Source organism: Astyanax mexicanus, chromosome 18, assembly GCF_023375975.1.
Source record: "Astyanax mexicanus isolate ESR-SI-001 chromosome 18, AstMex3_surface, whole genome shotgun sequence".
Classification (NCBI taxonomy): Eukaryota; Metazoa; Chordata; class Actinopteri; order Characiformes; family Acestrorhamphidae; genus Astyanax; species Astyanax mexicanus.
The window spans coordinates 40,114,175-40,136,059 of NC_064425.1; the positions used below are offsets into that span (position 1 = coordinate 40,114,175).

At 36.9% G+C, this 21,885-nt stretch overlaps 1 protein-coding gene across 2 annotated transcripts in view; it reads right to left on the reverse strand.

Annotated features, from left to right (window-relative positions):
* kifap3b (kinesin-associated protein 3b) overlaps positions 1-19,780 on the reverse strand; it is a 43,213-nt gene extending 23,433 nt beyond the window's left edge. The window contains exons 1-14 of one of the 2 annotated variants that reach the window (XM_022672890.2): positions 19,594-19,780; positions 17,793-17,924; positions 17,082-17,233; positions 16,916-16,974; positions 15,889-16,030; positions 14,743-14,842; positions 12,307-12,431; positions 12,086-12,184; positions 11,170-11,348; positions 7,015-7,177; positions 4,597-4,697; positions 2,742-2,850; positions 1,136-1,248; positions 354-519 (exon numbers count right to left, since the gene is read on the reverse strand). In XM_022672890.2, coding sequence (XP_022528611.2) covers positions 354-519; positions 1,136-1,248; positions 2,742-2,850; positions 4,597-4,697; positions 7,015-7,177; positions 11,170-11,348; positions 12,086-12,184; positions 12,307-12,431; positions 14,743-14,842; positions 15,889-16,030; positions 16,916-16,974; positions 17,082-17,233; positions 17,793-17,924; positions 19,594-19,625 — 1,672 coding nt within the window. In that variant the 5' untranslated portion in view covers positions 19,626-19,780. Of the gene's footprint in view, positions 1-353; positions 520-1,135; positions 1,249-2,741; positions 2,851-4,596; positions 4,698-7,014; positions 7,178-11,169; positions 11,349-12,085; positions 12,185-12,306; positions 12,432-14,742; positions 14,843-15,888; positions 16,031-16,915; positions 16,978-17,081; positions 17,234-17,792; positions 17,925-19,593 lie in introns of both variants that reach the window. The other variant, XM_022672841.2, reaches the window with a different exon arrangement.
* Between the last annotated feature and the right edge of the window lie 2,105 nt (positions 19,781-21,885).

Sequence of the window (21,885 nt, forward strand, 5' to 3'; positions counted from 1 at the left end):
AGTGCGCATTTCTAGCGCAGAAAAACGGGCCAAAGAGTCTAAAAGTTGCCGTAATTAAGGAGTTTAATATTAAGAGAAATCATGCAATGAAACATCAATTTGAAAAATCTTAGTTTACACAACACTGTCAAAGATAGATAAAGATAGTAAGTCAAGTAAAATGGTGTGTAAATGAAATAATCAGGAAAAATGTATTATTTAAAGTGGTATATTTCATTATTTGTTTTATTATAGAGTCTGTGGCCCGTGACTTCAAATATATTTCTCCTTCTGGCCCCCAACAAAAAAACTCTGGCTATTCTGTCTCACTCAAACACCCCACCCAATTAAACACACACACAGCATGCTGTTACCAGGTTTGAGGTGGTCTTTGAGGTAGGGCACGAGGTTGTATTCTCTCAGCAGCAGCTCCCAGTCCAGGTCAGCGATGGTGAGGTTAGCCAGAGTTCCCAAACACTCGATCACAAACTCCTCGTCCTCCTCCGGCCCGATCTGAGCCGCCAGATCCCCCACGTAATCCTGCAGCACAGAACACCACCTGTTAGCGGCTACGCTAATCACACCACAGCGCAGAACCGCAATTACAAACCACACAACTACACCCTGACTTAACAACAGCTACGTTTAACACACTTACTGATTAGCAGCCTTTAATTACTACATACACTTAAACCAAGCAGCCACTTCATTAACACCACTCACTTCTGTGCTGCTGTATCTGATCCACTCACTGTACCAGTAGTACAGTGCAGCAATATATGTAATACATTAAAACAGATGCAGTAGCTCATTTTTTTTTAAAGAACAATGTGTCTTCATTGTTCAGCTCTCATGAGTTTAATAACCAGCGTGTCCGCGCGTGTCCTTCAAATAACGTAAAGCAGCGTTGTGTCGCAAAACCACATTATGAAGCTTTTTTGTGAAGATTACTTTATTATCATTTATATAAACCGAGTTTAAGCAAAGTGACCACGCCAATACATTTCATCGTAGAATACTTTATATATTTGCATGAATAATTGATCAAATTACTGTAAAAACGATATCCCCACGATATTTATCGTCATATCGCACAGCACTACCTGGATTAAAGCCATATTAGGTATGAGGTTGACTGGACTGCATTCAAACTAACCAGGAAAAGCTGTTTGAGAGGTCCGTCATGCTGCGAAATATTTCTGATCATTTTCATCAGCAGAGGATCTTTAAACTTCAGCGCTCTCTTCATCAGCATCTTCAGCCCATTCCCTGTAAACAGAGACAGTTTTATTTCAGGAAAAAACCAGTTAAAGCACAAAAAAATAAAAAATATTCAGTTATAACAAATAAAATGTCTTAATTAAAACATTAAAACTCAAATTTAAAGGTTTTTCCTTTTTTTTCAAGTGCAGTTAATCAGCTAACTACAGAGCTCCTATGGTGACATCATGTTAAAAAAAAAAAATAAATAATAATGCGTGGCTACGACTTATAAGGGCGTGGGAATTCGATCCTAAGGCGTGTCCACGACTTATTAAGGCGTAGGAATGAGATCCTAATGCACAGGCAAAACTTATTAAGGCATAGCAACAATACCCTAATGCCTGGGAATGAGATAATTATCTCATTCACACACTTGAATTAAGTCATGGCTACAATTTATTATGCCGTGGGAACGAGATAATGAAGTCGTAGCCAGATAATAATAATGCTTGCTTTTCGGCAAATTAATGCCCATGAAGAAATAATAAAAAAATGACATCAAAGCTCCTTTAATCCAAGGATAATCTTTAGTAAGAAAACTGAGAGTGAATTGATTTATTGGCTTTATTTTAATCTCTGAATGAATTATGAATTATGGTGATATTTTGAAGTCTCTTGCAGTGAGATATAGCATAATTCTAAGTTAAAGACACTTAATTATCATACTAAAAGCTGATTGGCTCAGATGCAGACAGTATACAGACCTGTTTACCTTCCTTAGCCAGTGATATTGAGCACAACCCCTTAGAGCTGCTTGCTTTGTTAGCTGTGAAACAAAAGGATCTTGTGGCCACGCCTTAATGGCTACGATTTAATAACTCGTTCACATGCCTTAATAAGTCATAGAAATGCCTTAATTATCTCATTCCCACTTTAGGATCTCGTTCCCATGGCTTAATAATCTTAATTGCATTAGGTTCTTGTTTCACCACCTTAATTGTCTTATTCCCACGCTTTAGGATCTCGTTCCCACAGTTTAATTAACTTAAACTCATGGCCATGCCTTAGGATCTCATTCCCACGCCTTAATAAGTCATGGCCATGCATTTTTTTCTTTTTTTAACATGATGTCACCTTAGGGTCTCCATAGATAACACATGTTTGGTGTTTGAAGTTTGGTTCAGTGGTTTTACACTGGAACTACATACGCTATGCTAATAGCAAACAACCAATAGAATCGCCAATTAGCTTCTACAGAGACTGAATTACACACAGCTGGACTCCAGTTGATTGCACTGGATTTTATTTAGAGGTTTCAGAGTAAAGAGGGCTGAATGCTTTTGCACGTCACTCTTTTCAGATTTTTATTTAATTAAAATTTCAAAAACCATGTATCATTTTCGTTTCACTTGACAATTTTACAAACCACAAGTTAGTAGTTGTAATGTGACAAAATGTGAAGAAGTTCAAGGGGTATGAATACTTTTGCAAGCCACTGTATTACTTCAAACATTTAAAGAAAGGCTTGTGTGACGAGTTTCTCCACAGCGTTTCTGTACCTTCACAGATAATGTGTGCGTTCCTTTTGTTAGCTGCCAGATTAATGCAGAAGGAAATCAGCTCAGAGTCGATTCTCTCTTCTCCGTGTTCAAACAGCATCTTCATCAGCTGCGTGTACACACACACACACACACACACACAGAGGTTTTTTTTTAACATTTAAAAGACATTTAAAACATTTTACAAACACACCCACAGAGAGGCCTGGAATGGGTTCGATTTTAAACTGTGAACTTTAAACTCCTTAAACTGTGAACTTTAAGGACTTACGCACCCATTCACTTTACCAGCCTTAAGCTATATACCATATACCGTATTTGCACTACTGTTATTTACTATTTTTACTGTCATTCCATCTCAATCACCATCAATATTGCACTATTGTCTTACGTATGTTTATTGTGTCTTGCTGTATTGAACATATAGTGTCTCCCACTCTTTTATATTATAATTATATATCTATTTTTACTTATTTACTTATATTTATATATCTATTCCTCCCCCACACCACTGCACCTTGTTTTTTGTCTCATGTATGTCTATTTGTGTCCCTGCTGTATTGTACACATAGTGTCTCCCATTCTCCTTTATTATATCTATTATCTGTACTTGCTGTAAAATTGGGAAGGAGAGTAACGTAATTTCAATTCTCTGTATGTCCTGTACATATGCAGTATTGACAATAAAACTACTTGACTTGACTTGACTTGATTTTTGGCTTCCCTGACTTCCCATAACCAACTTATCAGGAAATTCTGTTTTACTACTAAGGTATCTTAGGTGGTAGCTATGGTGTTGCTTAACCCTTAGAACTCTGGGCTGTTTTGGTGTGGGTTTTTTTTTTTTTCGTTTTTATCAGTTCCTCTTTCAGGTCTTATAACACAGTAATTCTATCAGACAGACACATGCCCTGATCTCTTTTACTCCAGAAGACATACAGCTGCTCAAAAATATAATCATTTAAAATGTAAAAGGAAGCAGAATTGTTATATTTTCCTGGAACTGATCATGTTTCGATCTTTTTTTTTTTTTTTTTTACTTATTTTTGAATGTATAGACTTTAAATATATTCACACCTAAGATATCTTTTCAAAAATGTTTAGACTAGAGTGTTTATGAGTTGAAAGCATAAGAATATTGATGATTTGAGTTCATTACATGGTTTATTAATTATTACTTTGACAAAATACATGGAGAAACAGCATCAGGCGGATTTATTTTTCTTGATAATCAATAATCACACCTCTAGGATACATGTAGATACTAAAAACCTGACACTCAGAGCAGCCTATGCCTTTCAGTATTTTGATCAGGACACACAAAGAAAACTATATACAAAAATATAAACTTTTTAGCCTAAGTAAATAAAAATGTTTAGTGGAAAATAACTACTTAGTAAAAATGTGCAAGCAATATAAAAACTATATAAAGTAGTGCGCACACCATACCTAGCTTTAGCTAGCTTAGTGCAGGTACCACCCCTAGTTGCAATGTCGTTGCTAAATGGTTATTATAGAATCCCTGATATCCTAGAGGTGTCCAAATGTTTGCACACAATGTGATATAATTTTGATATGGATAAGAACAGTATAAAAGCACCGCCTTTGCTTCGTCATCACGCACTGACACTGCTGGCTATAGAAGCTTATAGTGTTCTGCCCTTTGTGCTCAGCTTGAATGCTGTGAACTGTAATAAACATCAGTCAGTAACTGAATCAGTTTACTACTGATTTAAATCATTCACTAAATAGCTAAATAACACACAGAGCCGTAGTTTACTGGGACTGCAACTGGGGAATGACCTGTACTGGTTTTATTGTGTGGAGAGTGTGTACAGGTACAGTGTGTACTTACCTGAGGGATGCAGTCTGTGTAGGCGAACATGGCCTTGGAGCGATCGTCTATGCTGATGTGGTACAGGATACACATCACAATCTGCTTATAACCCTCACTGCCTGCACAACACAACAATCATAACACAGGAAAACTCAACATCAATTATCCTGCTCAAAAAAGGTCATATATGGAAACCAAACTGCAAGAAACCTGTTGAATTAAATGCTTTTGGGTATTAAAAAAGATTTGTGGAAATTTATTTTTATATATAGACCTGTCTCAATTACTAGATTTGTTTGTATCATATACTGCCCCAAATATAATTGCGATAAACAACATTATTTCTATTATTGTCATTTTAATTTTTTTTACCAGAGATAAAATAATAATAATAATAATAAAATGTAATACATTAATACACAAAACTACAAAAGTGTATTTCCTGAATGAAAATGCAGAATCTTAAGTAGTAGCTAGGGTGTTGCCATGTCGCCAAGTTATTGCTGGTGGCTTCTGCCTACAGTGCTGATGGGGATTTATAATGGTGTTCCATGGTGTTGCTATGGTGTTACAAGATGGTTGCTAAGCCGTTGCAATGCTATCCGGGGTGGTTGCCGGGAAATTGCCAATTGGTGGCTTCAGAGTTGTGAGGTGGTTACCCAGGTTTGACCAAATGGTTGCCGTGGTTTCTCCGATGTGGTTGGTTGGGTGTTTATAGTGTGTTTGGAGCGTTTTGAAGGGTGCTATTTGTGTAAACATGACAACTATAAAAGCTGGGGTTTTTTTTAAGCTTTTCTGACACACTCTAATGCAAATAACCCAAACCCATTCCAAACTAGAACCCACACCCACACCCACACACCCACACACACACACACACAGCCCCAAAACAAGACAAACAGTCCCATTAATAACAGTTTCCTCTTCAGAGTAATGGAGCCCCTCAGTTCCCTCAACACAAAACACACTGAAGAATCTGCTCCATAAGAACTCATTAAAAAAACAGCAGCTAACCTGAGACCCCCCCCCCAACACATTAACACATCCCCCATTACAACCAGATGTGAACACTGGAGACCCCTGAAGGAAAGGAGGGGAAAGGAAGTGGAACAGAGAGAGAGAGAGAGAAAGCAAAGTGAATTTGAGAGAATGAGATATAGAGAATAAGAGAGACAGAATAAGAGAGAGAGAAAAAAAGAGAGAGAAAGCAAAGAGAGAGAGAGAGAGAGAGAGAGAGAGAGAGAAAGTGTAAGACAGAAAAAGAGAAAATAGGGATAGACCATATGAGAGAGAGAGAGTGAGACAGAAAGAGAAATAAAGAGATATATAGAGACATAGAGAAAATGAAAAAACACAAGGGAGGGAGAGAAACAGAGACAGAGAGAAAGAGAGAGAGGGAGGGAGAGGGAGAAAAAGAAAGACAATATGAAAGTGAGAGAGAGGGAGAGAGAAGAGAGAAACAGAGAGCGAGAGACAAAGAATAAGAGACAGTAAGAGAGACAGAAAAAGAGAAAGAAAGACAATATTAAAGTGAGAGAGAGAGAAGGAAAGAAAGGGGGAGAAAAAGAAAGACAATATCAAAGTGAGAGGCAGAGAGAGAAGAGAGTGAAAGAATGAGAGAGTGAGAGAAAGAATGAGAGACAATGAGAGAGAAAGAAAAAAGAGAGAAAGAAAATATAAAAGTGAGAGAGAGAAAGAGAGAGAGGGAGAAAAAGAAAGACAATATGAAAGTGATTGGCAGAGAGAGAGGAGAGAAAGAATAAGAGAGAGAGAGAGAGAGAGAGAGAGAGAATGAGAGAGAGAAAAAAGAGACAGAAAAAGAGAGAGAGAAAGCCAATATGAAAGTGAGAGAGAAAAAAAGAGAATGAGACAATGAGAGAGAGAATGAGAGAAAGTAAAAGAGACAGCAAAAGAGAGACAATAAAAAAGTGAGAGAAAGAGAGCAAGAGAGAGAAAGAGAGAGATAATAAGACAGTGAGCGAGAGAGAATGTGAGAGAGACAATATGAAGGTGAAAGACAAATGGAGAGAAAAAGAGAGACAGTGAGCGAGAGAGAATGAGAGAAAGCGAGAGAGATAGAGAGAGAAAAAGAGAGGCAATATGAAAGTAAGACAGAGAAAAACAGAGAGTGAATGAGAGAGAGATAGACAGAGAGAGAGAGAGAGAGAGAGAGAGAGAGAGAGAAATAGATAAATACATAAAAAGAGGGGGATAGAAATGCTATGAGGCTCCAGGAACGCTTCTCTCTCTCACCCCAAACCAGACTCAGACCACGCCTTCTTTTTCTTTATGCGCTCAATTTACTTAAAGTAGCTGCATGAATTCATTAAAAGGGGTGTCCACCAACATCCATCCAATCAGAGATAAATTCTAGTCCTGAACTAGGTTTAATTCTGTAATTTATACGATGAGGACGGGCAGAATGGAGAGAGGTACCTAGCAGAGCGGTGAGCTTGGGGAGGAGCCCCACCTGCACCATCTTGCAGCGGAGTCCCGTATCGAAGGAGAGGTTGAGGAGGAGGCGCAGAGTGACGTTCATCAAATCTTCATGTTCACACGGGATCAGACGAGCCAGCTTCTCCACTGTGTCCATCTCAGCCTGACCGGGAGAACACAGCACAATTACAGCACAAATGTTAAGTGAACACAAATTTTTCACCATTATTGCATTTAACACAATTTAACACAGTTTTACAGGTTCACTTTTTGTTTTTAATCGCTGCCCATATAGGCAATATTGACTTCTGGTAAACAACAAGTTCTGTATCTCTCTTACAGCCCAAGGCCATTTTTTTAAATAGTTTAAAGTGGTGTGAACGTGATCTGGTCTCGATCCAACCCAGCTATCAAATATACACCTTTTTAATTGAGCTAAACTGCTAATAAGGCCCATTTTTTAATCCTCCGACCAATCAGAGGAGATGATGTGCTTGGGTGGTTTATTGGTGCACATTTTGGTGCGTTTAGGTTTATGCCTGTGTGAAACCAAACCATACAAAGGGAGAAACGCTTCAAATAAACAAATACATCAACGGATCCGGACAATAGAAACTTTCACAACTAAATTACTATGCATTTTAAAAGATGCTCACAAATGCCTGAGCTTCATTTCACATGAAACTAGACTACTCAAATACAAAGAGTAACTAAACACTAATACATTTGTACATTAAAAGCTGAAATGTATTGCTCTGTAGTAATAAAGTATAAAAGCTCTGCTTAAAATGTTTAAAAATAAGATGCAAATATGTGTTTAGAGAATTTAGATATATTTTTCCATATTTGATAAAAAGTTTACTTAGTAATTGTTGTTGGTATACAAGTTTAAGAATACAAGCTCGCCTGAGGACTCTTAATATGAAACTCACAATAGGGGTTTAGCCACAATGGCTAATGGCTAACTCCCGATGCTAACGGTATTTCCCAGCACAAATAATCTTTTAATCAAATAGTGTTTTTTTAAAGAGCCACTAAAACCCTAAATCATATTATTTCCATTCATTCACTCTTTCTCCTGCCCCACCTCTAAACCCATACATCACCCAGTGCCTCTCCCTAACTACATTTTTTAGCCTTTTTTTTTTTATTTAAGCTAAGGGTGGAATCAGAAAAAATCAATCAATCAATGGTCGCACACAAGAGCTCATTGTAGGGGGCTGAAAATAAATGGAAGTTAATGGTAGGAAAGAGGGATAAAATATACCAGAAAATAAACAAGTATCCTTGAAAATGAACACAAATTAGTTTTTGAAGAACCAGTCCAGAGATAGTGTATTTGAAACAGTGTGTAAATATAAATTTGATGGATATATAGTCAAATATTTCAAACAGTATAGTTTGGTATTGAGCTGTGATGCTACTCTTCGGTATCAAGATCAAAACTTGAGTATTGGGACGACCCTTAACCCTTGTGTGGTGTTCGGGTCTGTGGGACCCGTTTTCATTTTTCATCAAATGATACTAAAAAAATATTTTTTCTAACTCAAACTCATTGGCATTGGCTCATTTTTTGTGAAAAAACATATATCAAAACACATTTTCGATAAACACACACTGTACACCCCCCCCCCCTCCCCTACACATTTATATTGCATACAGTATGTTTGGCCAAGGGCTAATAAACATTGCTTCATTTGTAAATTTGAAACTAAACAAATTTTCGACTCATATCTTGAGTTTAATTCATTTTCTTTTACATTTTATTAAAAAACTAATAAAAAAAAGAGTAGCACTTTTTAAAAGAAATGTAACATAAGAAAGGTAAAGGGCAAATATTAACCATGTAAGCTGTTTATATTGCTTGCAATTTAGGTAAAGAAAGCATGTGTAAAGCATTTTAATGTAAAATTGCTTAATTTTGCTGAATTAAATACAAGTAACAAAGTAAACGAGTAACAAAAATATGAACACCACACAAGGGTTAAATGACTATTTAACCTCAATCATGCATTTAATCCTTCATGCATTTGCGAATGGCTCTCACATCCAGAAGAAGAAATCAATCTAAACCGAATCTCATTTCTGCAGTGGGTTCAGTCAGAGCCACACTCTTCCGTCCGACACGTGTTTTTATGCAGGAACATGTTGAGGGATTTTAAAGGCAGGGAGAACATTTCTTTTATCTGGGAGAAGAAGTGCGTAAGGGGATACAGTAATATAAAAACAACTGCTTCTAATTTGGAGGTCTCATAGATGCACATATATATATATATATATATATATATACTGTAGCTGGAGTAAATTGGATGCAGGTGGCTGACAGTGGGGAAGCATGAGACAGAGAACAGGAGGAGATAGCAGGATTATTGTAGCTCTGTCCACTGAGACACATCATCCCACCCACACAAAAAACGTTAAAAATGATGCGTAAAACAACACCAGCAGATGACATGTCTCTCCAAACCATCACTGATCATCAGTAAATTTTACATTTCATTTGTAAATCAAGGGAGCAGAGTCTGGAGGAAGAGTGGAGAGACACACAGTCCAAACTGCTCGAGGTCTAGTGTGAAGTTTCCACCAATCAGTGATGGTTTGGAGAGACATGTCATCTGCTGGTGTTGATCCACTGTGTTTTATTATCAAGTCTAAAGTCAGTGCAGTTTTGTTTTCCCACAAAATCTTACAGCACTTCATGCTTCCCTCTGCTACTGACAACTTTTATGAAGAAGCAGATTTCATTTTCCAGCAGGACTTGGCACACTGCCCACACTGACAAATGTACCAGTTGGTCTTATATAATATTCTAATTTTCTGAGACACTGATTTTTGGGTTTTATTGGCTGTAAGTCATAATCCTCAACCATAAAAGAAATAAACTCTTAAAATAGATCACTCTGTGTGTAATACATCTATATATTATATGAGCTTCACATTTTAAACTGAATTTCTCAAATAAAGTAACTTTTCAATTGTATTTTTATTTATTTTTTGGAGATGCACTAGTAGACCAGCAGTCTCAGACCAGCAGCTCCAAAACATGCTGTATGTTAAGAGAAACTCTCGCTTAGTGTTACTAAAGCCTGTTAGAACAGCTAAACAAGATGCATCTCATTTTATATCCATATTATATCCATAATTCTATTTATATTCATATCTCACTCACATTTTTTATTCAATTTATATTTAGAGTAAAAAAAAAACAATCCAAACATTTTTTCTATAATAAATTCCAAGCCTTTTCAAGCCTTTTTCAAACCCGTTAATGTAACTAAAATATTTCTAGCTGCATCAATATAGAATAAAATCAAATAAAATCAGATCAGATAGAATCAAATCAAATTGAATAAAATTGAACTGATTTGAATCGGAAATTGAATTAAACTGGGAACAAATAAATTCTGTAAATCAGTGTTGATACCCAGCCTTGGAGCAGAAACTTCCCCCAAAAAGCAACTACATATGAAGCTGAAAACTGTGGTGCAAGTTACCATGTTAGGTGATCATTTGGGGAGTAAGAAAATATAATTATCACATCAATATATTTTGTTTTGCAATGCTGTATATTTCGAGGTAATGATTGGTTTCAGACAGAGGTTCATTTGGATTTGTGTTTAAACCCTCGTTAGGTCCCTACTGTTCTGACTGGATAAAACGTCAACTTTTCTTTTACTTCGATAAAAAAATATATAATAATAAAAAATAATAATAATAATAATAAAAATAAAAATAATATTATATATATATATATATATATATATATATATATATATATATATATATATATATATATATATAATTAAAGCAATTGAATGTGATCTATTGAATTGTAACACCTGTATCGTGATATACATCATATCGCTGATTTCTTGCCAATACACAGCTCTAACTGCTACAGCAGCAAAGGCACACCAAAACTTATAGAAGGGAAAAAAATGAATATCAACACTATAAAGATTATAATTAATAAACTATCAAAAATATTTGGCCTTTATCTATTACTGCAGCAGAGATTTTGCCCAGAAGTGTTTTTTTGTTCTGTAGAGCTCAGTATCAGCACAATAAAGTTAAACTAAATTTAATTCATTTAAATTTAACTGAATTTGTCTTAACTAAATTGAATTAAATGTAACTGAATTGAACTGAACTTACCATGTCGTTTTTGTTCTCCAGGAAAATGCTGAGCTTTTTGAGGAAGGAGACCACCAGCACCAGCAGCTCCTCGTTGTCCCGATCCAGCGTCTTCACCAGCAGGTGAACAATGTTCTTATTTCTCATCTTCAGCTCAGTCCGGGTATCTTCAGCCAAATTCAGCAACAGATACAGAGAGACTGAAACAGTTAAAGCACAGTAAGAGTTTTAAATTAATGTATGGGTAGCTAATGGCTAATATCGCCTTAGCTTACTGGAGCACTCATAGCTCCTCAGTGTAGCGCTCGCTGTCGAGCGGCGTTAGCCGCTAACTATGACTAGCTTTAGTGGAAATCTACAAATTTAAGCTTACTGTAAATAAACGGAAGCACTTTACTCACCCAAATATACAGTTTTTAGGAGAGAAATATTTGTAACATCCAGCACTCGTTTGACTTTAAAAGAAAATGTTTTCTTTTTTTTTTTAGAATTACAGTTTTGTTTACTTAAATTAGCTTAGCTTAGCGAGACCTCCTAAATTAGAAGGAAAAGATAAATGTGCCTTAAATATGAAAATACACTAGAAAAATACTCTAGACGTTTATTGATGGAGCGCCTTTTATAATCTGGTGCGCCTTATATATGAAAATACACTAGAAAAATACACTAGATATTTATTGATAGAGCGCCTTTTATAATCTGGTGCGGCTTATACTGCGAAAAATCCAGTATATAATATAAGAGTTTCACATATTGAACTGAATTACTGAAATAAATTTATTGTTTCCAGTAACATTTACCTTTCCTCTGAATAGCATTACAGTCCATCACTTCCTACTGGGTGCAACTATTTTTGTAATATTAAGATAAGTAAAAAAAAAAAAAAAGCCTGAAAAAAAAGCTAAATAAATAAAATCAGTTAGAAATAGTACAATACCTCTCAGAAGCTGCTCCTGCTTCACCAGAAGGCTTTGGTATTTCTTATAGGCTTTCTCATGATCCTTCCGCAGAGTCAGGTTGTCGGGATCTTCATCACGTAAAGGATTGTTAAGGAGAACTCTCTATCTGTGAGGACTGTGAGGATGAAGAGGGTGGGTGGTAATGATGCTGACTGGCAGCTTCTGCCTAAAACTGTCCATGCAAAGTATGTAAGGATATAAGCCTTGCTCTTCTTCTCCAGCTCATCCTGCCACAGGTCGTATCTCTTCAGCTCATGCTCAATGATGTTCATAGACAGAGCTCCAATTTTATAGTGCGTGATCAAACTGTGAAACTGAGAGAAGCTGCAAAATAAACACATTAAAAATATATATTTAGTTTCTATATATTTAGTTTAGGACATGCTGAATATAAGGCTTGTGTTGTGTACAGTAAAGTTGTCAGTGGTATTAGTGAATATAGTAACTGTAACTGTATGTGTGAACATAAGGCTTGTGTTCCATGTGGTTCCACACTCAGGACTGCCAGGTATAGAACACAACATCACACAAACAGTGTGCTACAGCCACTGAAATGGGGAAGCTGGCTATTTTTCTGCTTAACAGGTAATCACTAAGCTTCAGTAAGGTTGCTAGCCATAGCTGACTAAATTATTAACACCACCACTAGCGTAGTAGAGACACAACCTTGTATCAATCTGGCTTGACAATTGGACTCTTGTATCAATTTGACCAACTTGCTTGCATTTACTACGGAGTGCTACTTAAATACCTGATATATGTATATTGTGATATCAATGTTCCTAACCATATTCCTAACTTTTGCTGAAGTGGGCTTGTATTAAAGCTCAGCTCGCTGGTGTCACTCAATCATTTTTAACTCCTAGTCTCCAGCCACCTTTAGACAGCCTGCCACTGTTTTAGCTGATTTAAAAAAAAAAAATTATGATCTTTGGTATGTTTTAGTTTTTTTTTTTTTTTTAGTTAACTTTGCTTTTAATCTTGGTTTGTTTTAGCTGTTTTTTTCCTCATTTCTTTTATTTTTATTTTGTTTCTTTGTTTTCTTTTATTGTTTTTAGTCATTTCTTATTTGTATTTTACTCCTTTATGTGTTAAGTTTTATTTATTTATCTGTAGTTGCATTTTTATTAGTTTTATTACCTTTGATTTTTTTTTTACCTATGATTTTAGGATTCCTACTCTTAAATTCTTATTTTTACCTTATTTGTTTTATATCTTTTTTAAAATAGCTTATATATCTTATTAAACTGCTGTTTTTTATTATTTATATATTTTTTAATTTTTTTTTTGTCAATCTCTTCCCTATGTAATTCCTCTGCTACATTGTAAATGAGGGCCACTCTTAATGTACTCCAAATTTAAATAAAGGTTGCTTTCTGCACCACGAATCGTGGCTGTTAGGCAATTTGCTAGAACTATAACCTTAGAAACTCAAGTCAAAGTCATAGAGAAAGTTTTGAGAGCATTTGGAAACATGCTTGACATCCGTCCACCTCCGAAATCTGCAGTACAGCAAGCCATCCAACTGTACTCTCCGTCCACCAGCAACCGTCAACCCTCACACAGCAAATGTGACACTTGGAGCACAACTGATAAGCTTTACTGTGATTTCCAACGTCAAATCTACTGAGAAACGTCTGAGATCAAATAAATAAGCCTGCCCAAAGCGTACAGGGTCTCCCAGCTCCCCAGTGATCAATCAGGGGGTCTCGTTCCTGCAACCTTATATCAGTCGTTTCCATCGCTCCTCCCACAGCGCTGCACTTTAGGTGATTTCACTGCTTTAAAATGGCTTTTCAATCTGATAATGAGGTGAAGTGTTGACGTCTGCTGCATCCCACCAAGACCACGCTCTGGAAACTGAGCCGATTTCATTCTGCCAGCAGCAGCTGAGCTGTAGAGTTGGACTCTCTGGGTCTCTTGACTAAATGAGGTCTAAATGAGGTCATGTTTGGGACATCAGCTCATATCTGTGACCCTGGGTGATAAAGTTTCTTTACTCCAAGCTTCTCTGGTCTGGTTTTTACCCCATTAACCTTCTTGCTAATGTAAATGAACCAGTGTTTGGTATCTGTCTGGTATCCTCTGGGGTTCTTTCGTGGTCAGCACGCACACAGCCTGCACACAGTTCTGAATGAAAAGCGTAGCTTGTTTGGATAGAATCACTTATTATTAGGGGTGTGACGAGATCTCGTGGCATGAGATCTCGCGAGACTAAAACGGACGATATTTCTCGTCAGGCTTAAACCTGTCTCACAGGGCAAAAAAAACAGTTAAGTGTGGACTTTTTAAGAGGGATCTGGCAACCCAGTAGCGATAGCGATAGAGTATGGTGGCTGAGCAGCTCTCAGCAGAAGAGGAAAATTCAGGCATTTGTATAGAAGATGCTTCTGCTACTTTTAAGTTGTATGTCTGGCTGCATTTTGGCTCCAGTGGAAACAATAAACGGTAACAGAGTGACCAACAAGACACAAACCATATATAAATACTGTAAGTAAATCCTACACGTGACTGTTTCATAGGCAGTTGTACTAATCCCTTAGCTCTGTCTCTGTTTGCACTTCAAGCATAGTCTTAATATGACTGCATAGTTAAATTACAAGAGATTTAGGAGAAAAAACATAGAGATATAGACCTAGAGAAGCAGAAGAAGACGTAGATGATGGTGGTGGCTAACTCCACACTCTGCTTCCAGTCTTCTCTCAGCACTCTGGCCAGAGCTCCCAGTGCAGTTTCTGTAGGTTCAGCACACACACACACACACACATTATTAAATCACCTATACTAACACTAGATTAGCCCAGATGAAAAATTACAAACTGCACCCAATTTACAGAAATAAGAGTAAACTAAGAATATAATACCTATGAACTACTAAGTACAAAACTAGTTCTTATTTAATTTGTTTTCACCTAAAATGTTCCCTTTTGTGGTTAAAGTGCAACCAGAAACAAGCAAAAAAACTATTGTAAACAGTGAGAACATCTAGTAACTTTTAGAAAGCTTTCTCCAACATAGTTTAGGTACTGACACAATGCACCCTCAAACTTAAAAAAATAAATAAATAAAAACACCCTCAAAAAACAAATAGAAAGAAATAAAATGGTGCCCTTTTTGATAAAACATACAAAGTAGAAAATAGAAAACAAGCACAATTTAACATCCTATTAAGTAAAGACTTTTCCCCATTGGGCTTGAATTGCAAAACAAAGCTTTTAAATAAGTGCCCGTGTTCTATAAAATGAGATGATCTTTTCTCATGAATATGCAAACAAGCTTAACTTGTAGTGCATATAGAACCTGGTACACAGTTGGAAGATGTTTTAGGGACAGTTGCTTGTTTATTGTTGAATGGTGAACTAGTACTGCTGCTGCCGCGAGCGCGGGAGGGAGGGTTGGAGAAACTTAGAGAAAATTGATATTCATAAAAACACATCGTCCTTAACTGTAATCGATTAATCGCCCAGCTCTAATAGAAGGTAAAGTGTGTGTGTATTGAAAACTATACGTGAGGTAAATGTATAACATATATAACATAGTGGATTTTAATGGATGAACTACTGGTGGTCTGAAGTGACTACTGTATTTTTCGCACTCAAAGAACATCTATTTACTGCTCTATTTTCATACAAAAATAGAGCATATCTTTTGTTTTGGCTGACCAACAAATAACCACATATCAACCATTTATCTCTTTCAGGAGAAATTAGTCATTCTTTCTCTCTAAAATGTACTATATTTAGATTACATTTCTTCATGTACAAAGACGCTGATTTCCTACCGTTCTGCAGCAGCTCCTCCAGGTTGTCTGGGTTGCGGGCGAGGTGGAGGATGAGGGTGGAGCCTCTGATCTTCTCGGGGATGTTCTCATACAGCAGCTCCACGTACTCATCAATCTTGTTAATGTTGGCCTCCTCATCGAGCTGAAATGGAGCCAATTATACAGTGCATGATCACATGATCAATAATAATAGTATTATTGATTAACTAGATAGTTAGCTATGTGACAGCTTGACTACAACTCAGCTACTCCACATAATGCAGAGTGTAGCCCCTCCTTCTCACGATAATATAGCAGAATAAGGTTTAAAATTGAAAGATGATAAACATATGAGGACTGGCAAAGATAAACATGTACTGCAACCAGCCAGCAGAGGCGCTAGACCTGGGGTGCCTTTACTTCTAAATTTCCCAAAAATCAACAGTGCACCTAAGGAGCAGCAAAGCCACTCCTCTAAAGTACAGCATTATAAGGGTGAGTTTTCAGTCAAGTTTCTCCAGCACTAAGGCTGGGTGCAGCAGCATTAGCATTAGCCGCTAAGCTTAGCGCTAGCTCTTTCGCCGTTTAGAGGTTTAGAGTTCATTGGATTCATGAACTGCTAGCTGATAGCACCCTGGGTTACTAGAACACTCAGGGCTCCTCAGTGTAGCGCTATTGGGCGGCAATTACATCCCGCTAGAGCTGCGGTTAGCGGCAAATGCTAATGCTAATGCTGCTGCATCCAGCCTTAGTGCTGGAGAAACTTCACTGAAAACTCACTCTTAGTGCTTTTACTCACCCAACTAAACAGTTTTCTGTAGTCAATCTGTAGATTAACAATTCATTTTTTACTTTTTTTTTTTAAAGAATTACAGTTTTGTTTATTTAGGCTCCTCCCCCAGCTTCCCTATTAAAAGGGAAACTTGGCGACACCCTTGCTCAATTCGATGTGGGCATCCTTAATAGTGTCGCTTAATGTGCCACTAGTAACATCAGCATCATTTAACCACAAAATCAGCATCATTTACAACTTTTTGACCATCCTTACCTCCATCCCTTCAAATGGAGTGAGCTCTCTGGGTTTCAGCAGCTTCTTTTCCTCTTTCTCTGCTAGTAAGAAAGAAAGAGAATAATCAGTAAGAACAGATTCATCAGGAAAGCTCTGTCTTGATCTAATTAATGGATCTGCTGAACAACATTTTTATTTTCAGCACCTCGACTGCTGGGCTTCTTCCGGTTCTGCAGGTAGAAGAGCAGATGCTCCACCTCGGCCAGTTTGGAGGGGTGGATGAGCTTGCATTCCTCCACCACCTTCCTGGCCAGCGAGGACACATCAGTGCTGGCGTTCAGACTCTTCAGTCGAATACTGAGAGACAGAGAACAGAAAAAACATGAGATTACCAAAAGATTGATCAGATTGTCAATATGAGGAGTTTATGAAGAGTGAACACAACAAAATGTTAACCCCATTTTAACTTTTAATGGAAGATAAACACAGATATAATCTGTCTCTAGTAGATACTATTTGATGGGAAATGAGAGCAGTGTGAATTTTCCTTTTGTTACAAACAACAAAAAAAAGCTGTACCCTTATCTCCCATATGACTCTAAAATAATATTAGGACACACCCCTAATACGAATGTTATAAAAGCCACATAAAAACTGTCAAGATTTTCCTCAACAGACACCAATAAATTCATAATTCCTGGTATTTACTTATTTAGAAGTATTTTATTCTCTTCAGTAACAGAGATGCACAGAAATGTCTTGTGAAATAAGTGTCACAGAATCACAGTGATTTTACTGTTACTGTTACTTACTGTAATTAAGTAAAACGTGAAAATTAAAGATTAAAGGTTTTTAGAGACTGTGAGGAAAGGCAACACTTTTTTTTAAATTAATTAATTTAAAGATTAAAACTCACATCTTTTGACACTCCTTCCTCTCCTCATGTACAGCAGCTCCTTTCTCGCCCAGGATAGACGCCTCCACCTCATAGTGAACCACTATGGCTTTCTCAGTGGGGTGCACGTCTATGTTTCCGGGCTTCACCTTCCTAAATACGACCAATCAAAAAACACAAAAGGACTGTCATTAAAGGGCAGATGATATAGCATAAGTACAATAATATTAAGACACAGCACACACTACACTCGTCAAGAGCTGGTTAACCATATCCATATCATGGAATCAGTAGCGTGTTATTATTTTTTGAATGTAAGTAATTACGCCACAGATTTTGACCCTAACTTCCGCTGTAATCTGCCTCGCCCCCACACAATGCACTGACATTTTTCTGGAGCTGTTCGCTTGTGATGAGAGCATGGTCTGGTCTCAATTTGACCCAGTTATCAAATATACTTCTTTTTGCTGATAAGGAACACAGAATCTTCTCACTATTTTTACTTTCTTGCTCCCATGCCAGACAGCTCTGATTAATCAGAGGAGACGATGTGCTCACGTATTTTATTGGTGCGCATTTTGGTAAGTTTAGGTTTATGCCTGTGTGAAACCAAACCAAACAGAGAGAGAAACACTCCAAATAAACAAACTCATCAACTGATATGGATCATAGAAATCAATTACAGGTTGTTACATTGTTGTGATTAAACACATTTAATGTTTTAATTGACACATATAATCGAGATATATGGCTCTGGAAAAGAAAAAAGATACCACTTAAAAATTTGTTTTTACCAAATTGAAAACCTCTGGAACACAATCAAGAGGAAGATGGATGATCACAAACCATCAAACCAAACTGAACTGCTTGAATGTTTTTGCAACAGTAGTGGCATAAAGTTATCCAAAAGCAGTGTGTAAGACTGGTGGAGGAGAACATGATGCCAAGATGTATGAAAACTGTGATTAAAAACCACCAGGGTTATTCCACCAAATATTGATTTCTGAACTCTTAAAACTTTATGAATATGAACTTGTTTTCTTTGCATTATTTGAGGTCTGAAAGCTCTGCATCTTTTTTTGTTATTTCAGCCATTTCTGATTCCTGCAAATAAATTCAGTAAATGACAATATTTTTATTTGGAATTTGGGAGAAATGTAGTTACTAGTTCATAGAATAAAACAACAATGTTGATTTGACTTTCACTCAGACATATACCTATAAATATATATATTTTCCATATATATATATATATATATATATATATATATATATATATATATATATATATATATATATATATATATATATATTAAAGAGCTGTATTTATTTCCCAGTGACCTACACCAGTGACAGTATACACTGATACTGGGATCATGCAGGGGGCAGGAGGACAGGAGCCCACGCCCATTATTACACAGACCAGCTGATTCTGACCTACATCTCCACAACATCACCAGCTCAGCTCCGACAGCCTGAATCTGCGCTCTGAACCTGTTCTGATGATGATTATACACCAATAAAACCTATTTAATACAGATTTAAAAGGTTTATAACGGGTCTGGACCACTGGTAGACCAGCTGACCCTGAATGAGAGGAGACTGGATACTAAATAATCACAGAAACCCAAAAAAACAGCCCTGAGGAGAAGTACTGACATTAAATACTGTAAATAAAACCGCTGTACACTCATTAAAACCCTCTAATACACATATTAAACCCTGTATTAATGTGTGCGGCTGTTTATACACTACATAAATCTCAGTCTCAGCTGATACTATAACGTTAGCTATATAATATAATAATAATATTAAATCTTACCGTTTCAGATACTGAGCCTCGTCCGCCTGCATGGTTTATCCGGTTCATATGAAGCTGAAAGGTTCTCCGCAGTGTCTCTGTTTGATATTAATCAGTGTTTTTATAATCTAATGGTTTAAATATGCTGTTTTATCCCAGTCATTCACAGTGCGCCGTTCCCCCTGCTGATAATCCGCCCGGCCGCACAGCCGCTCCCCCGCTCATTAACAGCGCCCTCTGCAGGCCCGGAGGACGGAAGAGCGCTGTGTGAGTACTGTGGTAGAGTTAGTACTGGCTGCTGCTAATCTCACACAGTTTGGTCCAATTTGTGTTTAAACAGGCAACCAGGGGTATGTGCAACATTGTGTGGAGGTTTTCTAAGTGATTCCCTCTGAATATGTCAAATATAAATTTAAATTAAAAATTATAGAAAATAGAAAATAAAGGAAACAATTACTAAAATACACTGTTTTAGTAAGTATACAACAAGGCTGTGACCAAAATTGCTCCATACTCCCTTATTAGTGTTATAGAATATATATATATATATATATATATATATATATATATATATATATATATATATTGATTATATATTTGACTTTGAAAACACTCTAAAAAGACTCTGACACCCTCAAAACTGTTATATCTAAAGACAAGTAGACTTTTTACTCACAGAATAGTCACAGGCTAAGGCTTTGCAAAGACTGGGCATCTTGAAGGGTCACTATTTGCAAGACATATGCCAGGGTGGACATATGCCCTGTAATATTTTATAAAATATACATAAAGAAATGAATGCATAAAAATAAAGTATGGTATGAAATGGGAAAATAACCAAAAAATGATTTGTTGCCTGAGGGCAACACTGTGCCATAAAGGGCTAATCTTTTTTTTTATTATTATTTAACATGTCAATAATAAAACAATGTTATAACAACGAACAACAATGTACATGTAATATTTACATATACTTAGCTGTGATTCTCAGAAATTTACGGTGGCAGAGAAAGCCCAACGCAGTGCAAATTGAAAAGCGCTGCAAAAGCACAAAACACATCCATCAAAATTACAACACAGGCGCAGCAAATAGAAAAACGCGCTGCAACTAGAAAAACGCGCTGCAAATAGAACCACAACACAACGGAAGTGAGTCACAACACAACAGAATTTTCCCGGGGGACCTTAAAAGATACTGTACCAGCTAAGCTGCGTTTTCAGTAACGTCTCGGACTTCACTATGTGTACAAAGGACAATAAGTGGCAAACAAGGCGTTTTGTGAAGCAGAACTTTTAATAATATGCACACAACCGTGGTAATCACAGGTAATAAACATAACTTACTTTTCAGAAGCTTGTTGCCACTTATTGTCCTTTGTATACAGCTGGTACAGCATCTTTTAAGGTCCCCCGGGAAAATTCCGTTGTGTTGTGACTCACTTCCTTTGTGTTGTGGTTCTATTTGCAGCGCGTTTTTTCTATTTGCAGCTCGTTTTTCTTTTTGCAGCGCGTTTTTCTATTTGCTGCGCCTGTGTTATAATTTTGATGGATGTGTTTTGTGCTTTTGCAGCGCTTTTCAATTTGCACTGCGCTGGGATTTCTCGGCCACCGTAGAAATTACCTTAAAATAGATTTTGAATTTATTACTTAAAGCTGATGTCAGTAAGTTTTGGGATTTAGGGCCCTCTCTGGGAAGAATGGGTAATTGCACAGAGCATGTGGAAGAATCATTTGAAACTGAGCCTGCGTGATGCGGTCTCCTTTCCGAGCGGATGAATCTGATTCCAGGTTATGTTTAGTCAGAGAGAGAGAGAGAGCAAGTACGGTCAGTCAGAAACTTCACTTCAACTACACACTTTGTTTTTACTATGGGTGATTGAGCTACTGAGCTCTGAGTTTCCACTTCTGAAGTCTCCGTTGCTCCACCAGAAGCTTGTTCAGTAAAACTGAGCCGGATGCTTTTTTAGAGGCTGTTTGTGTGACGCAAGTACATAAAGACGCGTAACGTGACCAGAAGAACTCCCACGAAAAGCTACCCAACACCCCAGTTTTTAGAATTAACATATTAGGCTTAGCTTGAGCTTAACTGCCTCCGATTTAGGATGGAACAGAAATCTCAAAAAAGTATAAACTTGTTTAACTACTCTATCAGGCTTAAGTAACATTAAGTGAGGCAAAAATAAATCCTGTCGTTAATGTTAGATTCTCTAAAACTACATGTTTTGAAACTTCTGCTGCCACATTTAAAAAGCCACTAAACCCTAAACCATATTTTTTTCCATTAGTAGCTGTGTTCCTTTAAAAGTAATAATA